At 49.3% G+C, this 9,473-nt stretch overlaps 1 protein-coding gene across 1 annotated transcript in view; it reads left to right on the top strand.

The window, feature by feature from the left end:
- Positions 1 to 5,867: 5,867 nt before the first annotated feature.
- LOC143961555 (procollagen C-endopeptidase enhancer 2-like) overlaps positions 5,868 to 9,473 on the top strand; it is a 40,772-nt gene continuing 37,166 nt past the window's right edge. The window contains exon 1 of the mRNA XM_077470863.1: positions 5,868 to 7,102. Within this exon, the coding sequence (XP_077326989.1) occupies positions 7,014 to 7,102 (89 nt within the window). The 5' untranslated portion in view covers positions 5,868 to 7,013. The remainder of the gene's footprint in view (positions 7,103 to 9,473) is intronic.

The raw sequence follows: 9,473 nt of genomic DNA, 5'->3' as shown, positions 1-9,473 counted from the left end.
GACAGAGGAGAGGGGACTGACAGAGGGGGGGTTACAAAGGAGAGGGGGGCTGACAGAGGAGGGGGCTGACAGAGGAGGGGGCTGACAGAGGAGAGGGCTGACAGAGGAGAGGGGACTGATGGGGGGGTTTACAGAGGAAAGGGGGCTGACAGAGGAGGGGGCTGACAGAGGAGAGGGGACTGATGGGGGGGTTTACAGAGGAAAGGGGGCTGACAGAGGAGGGGGCTGACAGAGGAGGGGGCTGACAGAGGGGGGGGGCTGACAGAGGAGAGGGGACTGATGGGGGGGCTTACAGAGGAGAGGGGACTGATGGGGGGGCTAACAGAGGAGAGGGGGCTGACAGAGGAGGGGGCTGACAGAGGGGGGGCTGACAGAGGGGGGGGCTGACAGGGGAGAGGGGACTGACGGGGGCTTACAGAGGAGAGGGGACTGACAGAGGAGGGGCTGACAGGGGGGGCTGACAGAGGAGAGGGGACTGACAGAGGAGGGGGGCTGGCATGGTGCTGGGAGAAGAGAGCCACTGTGAGCTGCAGCATATAGGATTCATTAGCCTAGCGCTGCATTGACAGGGGCGAGTGGACCGGACCGGGACTGACTCACCACTGTCGCCATTCACCATTGGCAGTGAGACTGCCAAAAATCATTAGCCTTGCTGGAGCAGGGGAAGGAGGGGGGCCCGGGGGAGCGCGCTGCTTGCAGGAGAGAGAGCGCATTCAGAGCAGGCTGCATTTGCCGATCGGCACAGCCACACTTTTACGGGGGAAAGGTGCCTGAGGTGGGCGGAGGAGAACACTCACCAGTCACCACTGAAGCCCCACAGGACAGGAGCCGTCAGGGGGGCAGGTGCTATCCAGTGACGGGGGTCACGCTGCTGGAGGGACACAGGGTGGAGCGCAGTCTCAGCTACAGGAGCGGGGGGGCTATGCTGTTGGTGGGCTGGAGGTATAATAAACTCTCACCTCCCACACTGGCTGGAGCCTATGCTGCTGTGTCCGGGTTTCAAGAGGAGAGAAGCCCGGGCACAGCTGTCAAAACCCGGACTGTCCGGGTCATTCCCGTACAGGTGGCAACCCTAGGAGAGAAGCCCGGGCACAGCTGTCAAAACCCGGACTGTCCGGGTCATTCCCGTACAGGTGGCAACCCTAGGGTCCCCAGAGAGCCCCCCACTTACATCAAGGTCCCCAGAGAGCCCCCCACTCACATCAGGGTCCCCAGAGAGCCCCCCACTTACATGAGGGTCCCCAGAGAGCCTCCCACTTACATCAGGGTCCCCAGAGAGCCTCCCCCTTGCATTAGGGTCCCCAGAGAGACTCACACTTACATCTTGGTCCCCAGAGAGCCTCCCCTCCCCTTGGGGACCCCTGCAGAGACTCGGGGCTATGGGCCCCAGATTTGGGTCTATAGCCCCAAAAGCCACCCCCTACCGACGCAACTGGGTAGGAAGCTGCAACAAAGGTTATTATACTCCTTGCAGTGTGCATCAATCACCCAGAGAAGAGTTTTTTGTTTTTTTTCTCAACAAAATTACGCTTTAAATCCCCTTTCTTACCCATTCTGAAGGTCATTTTGAACTTCAGCAAGTCGTCTTCACCAATTTGTGTTACCAAGCAATTGAACACGAGTACAGTACCTAATAAAGTGGCCGATTGGGGGGGTTGGGGGGGGGATATTGCAGTATTACTTGTTCACCACTAGATGGCAGCAACGCACAAATAAAAAAAAAAGTAATAAAATAAAAGCGCTGTCAAGTTTCTTTGCTGTGGATTCAAGGTGGCAAATGTCACCTACAGCAGTACAAATAAAAACGCACAACAGTGGGGATTATTATAGCGACAGTAAACTTTATAGAATGTTTTATTCACCGTACCTACAGGTTAGACTTATAAAATATTTCTTGTTAAAAAAAAAAAGACAAATAAAATAAAAATAAAATGACAACTTGTATGCCTGTGTCCTGCACCAAATGACCGTCATTTGTCGGTAGACATCTTTTTTTTATTTATTTTTTTTATCTTCTTTTGTATTGTTTTTTTTTTCTTTTTTTTTTGTTTCAGGGTCAGTAGACATCATTGATTTGATGAGCGGGGGTCGATGCTCGCTGGCATCAGCGCAGGACTGCATATTGGCGGGCAAAAAAATGTAAAGTGCCCAAACACATTGCGTTCCCACATGGGCTTCCAGGATTGTTACAATGTTTCCTAACGCAGGAAGTAATTAAAGTGTATGTCCACCCGAAAAATGTATTTCATTTTTGGACAGACTGAGCAAAGTTTAGCAACCTCGTTGGGATTTTATCACTATCCGGGTCTCCTTCAGATAGATTTCCACTTAGCGTAGTAAAGGAAAGGCTGGAACCCCTTTCAGACCTTTACTGCTGTCTATGACCGTCTTGAAAAATTCCTCTCACTTCCTGTCTGATGAAAGTGTAGTCACCAGGACAGGAAGTGAGGGGAAATGTCTATAAATAAGCTTTTATTGCTTCCCCTGCTTATGCCAAAAGCAGAATTATTATTTTTTTTTTTTTGGCAGGACATACATTTTAAATAACCAATGACGACGGAGCATTGGAATGTTGGTGAATCACACATAATGTCCCGGGATGCTGTATTGTGTGAATCATTCATGCTGGGGGCAGAGATAGTAAATATCTGTGTAATCAGATAGCAGGGACTTAGATCTGGGGATACCGGCCTGCCTGGTCTGGTCTCATGCAGGAGAAGAGGGAATGCATTATTAATATGTTAATAAGAATAGTAAAGGGTTTATTTATTAAAAAATAATAAAATAAAAATCACATAGCTGTTCTTTCATGGAAACTGCATGTAAATTCATTCTATGAGACTGGGGCAAAATGTTATGTTCTCTCAGGCTATAGTCTCTGCAGTTCAAAGAGAATGTTGAAAATACCTCATTATGGCCACTAGTTGGTGCTGAGGAGCATGCTTACTTTCTATGATAGCCAGCACCATCTAGTGGCCATTATGCTGCATTTTCTCTGCTCACACCGCTGTTTGTTTTTTTTGTTTTTTTAATGTATAGCATTAGATCTGCAAAGAATGTAGCCCGAGGACATTTGGTTTTGTCCCTTTTGCACAGAACAATTTTACATGTAGCTTTCATGGACAAATAGTTATGCAATTTGTGGGTGTATCCAAATGTCCTTGTTATGAATGGACCATTTTATTCTGGTAGAATGTTTTCTTTTCCTGACGAGGAAGGAAAGCGTAGGGTCCCAAATACTTTGGACATCATCCTAGTTAGGCACGAGATGACCAGGCTCTCTTTACAGACACTGTCAATGCGGCTGATACCCGATCTCCTCACATTACTGGAAACGGTGAGTGCGCCCAGTTGGGCAGCCATCCCGTAGGATTTGTTGTGAACTGTTGCTGTACTATTTGAATTTTTCCATTGCGCCTGACTCTGTGAATTCTTACCACTGCACTCTACCTACAAGCTTCTAACAAGGTCCATCCAGACTGTGAGCCCTGATACCACTGAGGCCTCTAAACAGCAGCATAGTCCATGGGCTTACTAAATGCAGCAGCCCCTCAGGCTCTGGAACCCTCCTGTGGAGGGAGAACCCAGCCCTGCAGTGCTTCAGACTATTTATCACCCTTTCATCCTCCTACTAGACACTCCTCTCCAGGGATTGGCTGGAGCATGATAAATATTCAGCCTGGTTATTTGTATCTCCCTCCCTAAGCTCTGGAAGCTTCTTCCAGAAGCAGGGGGGAGCAATCAAACTCCCAGCCTGTGAAACCCTGAACCAGACCAGGAGAAACGATCACTGCTCCCTTAATTTTAAAAAAAGGAGGCAAAAACGGAATGTAACTAGTATCCTACGCTAGGAGGGTGCTACAGGAGGAAGAGACCGAACAAGAATCAGAGAACGATCCGCATTTGACGTGACTATGTGTGACATACGACTATGGAAACAAATCGGGCGGTCTCCAAGTTTGGCTGGTTAGTGGTCCCCCATCCACCATACAGCCCAGATTTTGCACCCTCTGACTTCCACTTGTTCGATCCAATGAAGGACAGCGTTTTATAGACAATGATTTGATGACACTGATGAGGTGAAAGTGGCTCTAAAGAAGTGGGTACAAGAGTGCACACTTGAATTTTTTCAAAGTGGATTCAAAAGTTGGGTTCAATGATGGCGCAAATGCATCACCTGTGGTTGAAAATATATTGGGTAGAACCTTTGTATAGAACAGTGGTCTCCAAACTGCGGCCCGCAGGCCGGATATGGCCTTAACTTACCTTTATCTGGCCCTTGGGGCACTGTTCCTCTCACTGATAAAGCCCCATACACACTATTATTTTTTCTGCTGAGTTTTTCCATCAGGTTTACCAAAACCATGTAGTGCAAGGGCCTGCCTGATTGCATACACATTGAAACTCCTAAGGTTTGACCTCATATTATATGGTTTTGGTAAATCTGAAGGAAAAACTCAGCAGAAAAACTGATAGTGTGTATGGGGCTTCAGAGGCACTAATACTTCCACTATCATCAACAATGAGGCACCTTTCCTCCAATTGACGCCAACATTGGGGCACTATTTCTTCCATGGACACCAATGATTGGGCAGTATTCCTTCCACTGACACCAATGACGAGTCATAATTCCCCCCATTAATACCAATGATGGGGCAGTATTCTTTCTCCTATTGGCCAAAGGTGCTATGTAATTCTTACTCCCATTGACCACCAAGCCTGAGACATGGTCTACTCCCACTGATGCTGGGGCATTTTCTGCTCTCACTGGCTACAGTCCAGGCCCCCTAAAGTCTGAAGGACAGTAAATTGGCCCTTTGCTTAGAAAGTTTGGAGACCCCAGGTCTAGAGGATGAGTTACTCTACTTACTAAACAACATAAACGTAAGATTTTTCACCCATCTGGGCACATTGCTCTTGTCAATGGTGTCATCTCAGTAAACATTCTGTAGCCTTCTACAGTTGACTTCAGTCGACAGTCTACAGTCTACACCCCTCCTTCATCAAGAACTCATCGATGGTGTGTTGCTTCTGCTTCTAATCCATTATTAACCTGCAAAAGAAGAGTTACTGCTACCACAAAGTTTTTTTTTTTTGTTTGTTTTTTCCTTTTTACTGACTACTACACCACCTCTTTCAGCTCTCGCTTGTGGCAATGGAAGGGTTGGAAGGACTTAGGATTTACAGTGAGGCTCTGAGATCTGAGATGATGGAAAAGTCTGGGGAGCTTCTGGGGACGGAATGGTTGGCTGTACAACAAATGCTTAAAGTTTATTCCATGCAGTTTTTCCCTTTCGCTCCCCTCACAACTTCTATCCACAGCTCTGCTCCCTACTAATGAGTGTGGTGACAGCTCTCCTGCTACCTGTCCTTGGATTAGACATACTTAATTAGTGACAGCAGGGAGTTCACCATGGGGGGCGGCCATCAAAACATCACTATGGGGGCCCCATGATCTGTAGTTACGCCCCTGGCAATAGATACACTGTAAATGTGACCCCAAGACTCTCCATGTTCCTGGACGATGTATAGATCACATCCATGGGAATTGTCACAGCAGAGTTTTTGCATTGGCAGGATTATGGTGGGCCAGCCATTCGACGTGGCTTTTCCAATCGAATGCGACAAAGTATCTGGATGGCGTGGAGGTGGGATGATCATGAGGCCATGCCGGGACACTTGGCGGCCAGGTGTGCCATGACTTTAAAGGAGTCAGTGTGTGCTGACGTCTTCTGACAATGTGAAGGAAGGGGATAGGGTGGGAAGAGGGGGGGGGGGGCTCTGCGTGTTTGCTGAGTGTGCAACATCTGGATTCTATTTCATAGATTCCTCCTCCTCCCCCCCTCTGACTACCAGTCCTGACTCTTCTCCAAAGCACTCACTGACATCTGTATCCCTCATCTGTACTCGCTGGACGGGGAGGCTCAGACGCCAATAGACCATTCCAGCACACTCATTCACATCTGCATCCCTCAGCGACGGATAAAGAGAACCGCAAACTGGCCACCCAACTGGATCCTATCCTAGACGTAGAGACCAAACATTGACCACCTTCCTTAGAAGCGGCCACCGTGTCTCCTAACCGGGAAAGACAAAGACTACATCCTGTCCACCCTCCATACGAGCAGGCACTTTGGCCCCTAACTTGGACGTAGAGACCAATCATTGACCACCTCCCTTAGGACCGGGCATTGTGTCCCTTAGCCTGGACACAAAGACCCCATACGGACCACCTCCCCCAGGACAAGGCGTTGTGGCTCCCTGCCTAGACGCAGAGACTAAATACTGACTGCCTTCCCTAGGACCAGGAACTTTGGTCCCTAACCTGGATGCTAAGACCACATACTAACCACCTCCTCTAGGACCTGGTGCTGTAGCCCCTTGCTTGGACACAAAGACCACATACTAACCACCTCCTCTAGGACCTGGTGCTGTAGCCCCTTGCTTGGACACAAAGACCACATACTAACCACCTCCTCTAGGACCTGGTGCTGTAGCCCCTTGCTTGGACACAAAGACCACATACTGGCTACCTTCCCTTAGGACCCGGGTGCTGTGGCCCCTAGCCTGGACATAAAGACTGCACACTGACCGCCTTCTCTAGAACCAAGCGCTGTGTCCCCTAGAACTCGGAGACTAAATACTGAACACCTACCCTAGGACCAGGTGCTGTGGTCCCTAACCTGGACGCAGAGACTAAATACTGACCACCTCCCCTTAGCAGCAGTCACTGTGGCCCCTAGCCTGGGCACAGGGACTAAATACTGACTACCTCCCCTGGGACAAGACACTGTGATCGCCTAGCCTGGACGCAAATACCATTCACTGACCACCTCCCCCAATCATAGACTTTGAACACTGACCCCCCCCCCCCTTGCCGTGTGCACAGGGACTGGACTCCAGCCACTTGTTCCCCCACACAGACTTTGCTCTCCTCCTCTATTGAAATCCAGCCATTGACCCCCCCTCCTCCCTACACACTTCCCGCACTCTAATCCCTCTAACACAGCAAGATGCTCCTCGCTCTTTTCCTCGCTCTCACTCTCTGTCTGGGGGTCTCCTGGGGTCAAGAATCGATTCCGCCAACCCCCAGTAATACCAGGTAAGGACAGCACCTTGATTTTTACTATTAATGCTTTGTATAGCGCCATTGTATGCCATGGCGCTGTAAAAGTGCACAAAAATGGACCCAGTGGGTTTCACTCAGTGTGCATTGCTTTTCACTTTTAATGCTCCATATGGCGCTGTCATATACCGTGGCGCTGTAAAATGCATGATAAAGTGCCAGCCGGTATTGCCCTGTGTGCAATGCTTTTAATTATTAGGGCTTCATATAGCGCCGTCATAGACCGTGGCGCTGTTAAAGTGCACAGCAAGGTGCCAGCAGGTGTCACTATTGCGTGCAATGCTAAGGCTTTATATCGTGCTATCGTATATTGTGTCACTGTAAAACGCTTGATAAAGTGCCAGCCGGTATTACTCTGTGTGTGCAATTCTTTTTTGGGGTGTCATAAAGAAAGGCCGACTGGTCTTCACCATATTGTCCAATCATATTGTAATAGACTGTGGGCGGCCAGCATCACCAATAAAGACCGCTCACTGCTGCTCTCTTGCCTTGTGTGGGGTGACTGGTCTTGTCTCTGCCCCTCCTATAACTTTCTGCAGGCAGCCTGTAGTGGGTGGGGCTTGATGGGTCCCCTCCCACCACAACTGTTCTCTAAATAGGCAACACACAGGCTCTTGTCTCCGCCCCCTCCTGTAACTCTCTGCAGGCAGCCTGTAGTGGGTGGGGCCTGATGGGTCCCCTCCCACCACAACTCTGTTCTCTAAACTGGCAACGCACAAGGTCTTGTTTCCGCCCCCTCCTATAACTTTCTGCAGGCAGACAGTAGTGGGTGGAGCCTGATGGGTCCCCTCCCACCACAACTGTTCTCTGAACAGGCAAAGCACATGCTCTTGTCTCTGCCCCCTCCTATCACTTTCTGCAGGCAGCCAGTAGTGGGTGGAGCCTGCTGGGTCCCCTCCCACCACGACTCTGTTCTCTAAATAGACAACACACAGGCTCTTGTCTCCGCCCCCTCCTATAACTTTCTGTGGGCAGCCTGTAGTGGGTGTGGCCTCTTGGTTCACCTCCCACCACAACTCTGTTCTCTGAACAGGCAACGCTTAGGCTCTTGTCTCCGCCCCCTCCTGTAACTTTCTGCAGGCAGCCTGTAGTGGGTGGGGCCTTCTGGGTCCCTCCCACGGCTCTGTTCTGCACAGTCTATGTACAGCACAGTGATGATGTCACCGCTCCTTTTACAAGGTAATATCTGGCAGTTGGTGCTTTCAATAAAGACCCATTTCACATTATGCATTTCTGTAACATGCACATTACCACGGGTTTTGCTGCGAAAAGCAGCAACATGTTAAAGCGGAGTTCCACCCAAAAATTGAACTTCCGCTTTAAGTGTTGATGACCCCCTGACATGCCATTTTTTTTGGGGGGGGGGGCGGGTACCCTGTTTTTAGAGGTTTCCAGCTCCCACTTCCTTCCATGGCTCCGCAGCACCAGAAGGAAGATCACCTCTCCCCCCCTCCCTCCCTCCCTGCAATCTCCTGGGACACATCACAGGTCCCAAAAGATTGCCCGGCCATTCACAGCGCGCAGCGCGGCACGCTCATGCGCAGTGTGCGCCCGGCTGTGAATCCACCCACAGTTAGAATGCTTGTGCGGCGGAGAGGAGGGAGGCTTCCTCCGCCCGCATTGCTGGACCGTGGGACAGGGGAGCGTCTGATTATTAAAAGTCAGCAGCTACACTTTTTGTAGCTGCTGACTTTTAAATGGGTGGAAATCCGCTTTAAGTTCCATTCACACTGTTTCATAATGTGGTATGACCACTAGATGGCGCTGACTATCATATGAACAACAACAAACGTGTCTGCTCCTCAGCACCATCTAGTGGCCATAACGTGGTATTTTTTTCCCCATGTACACATTCGATCTGCAGAGAATAGATCCTGAGCACATTCGATTTTGTCCCATTGAATTATTTATTATTATTTTATTTCAGGTACTTGTATAGCGCCGTCAATTTACGCAGCGCTTTACATATACATTGTGCATTCACATCAGTCCCTACCCTCAATGGGCTTAAAACGTAAGGTCCCTAACTCACATTCATACATATACTAGGGCCAATTTAGACAGGATCCAATTAATTTAATTAATTTACATCCTGTTTAAAGGGACAAACAGCTATGCAAATTGTTTAATAAATACCCCCCCGGTGAGCTTTGGGAGCAATATATCTAATAAAACCCAATCTGCTTTATTGCGGGGCTCCCCAGTTTTTTTGGCACCAGAGATCAGTTTCGGGTAGTAAAGTCGGCCACCACATGCAGTCGCTTGCCACTCACTGATAGGGATTTCATAGCAGTCTCTGTGCTAATGATCTGTATTTGCAGCCACTCCCCAGAACCAGGGCCGTCTT

Source organism: Lithobates pipiens, unplaced genomic scaffold (genome assembly GCF_037356315.1).
Source record: "Lithobates pipiens isolate NorthernLeopardFrog02 unplaced genomic scaffold, aLitPip1_a1.2 Scaffold_8, whole genome shotgun sequence".
In the NCBI taxonomy this organism is placed as follows: domain Eukaryota; kingdom Metazoa; phylum Chordata; class Amphibia; order Anura; family Ranidae; genus Lithobates; species Lithobates pipiens.
Note: the sequence above shows the minus strand (reverse complement) of the source record. Positions and strands in the feature narration are given on the sequence as shown.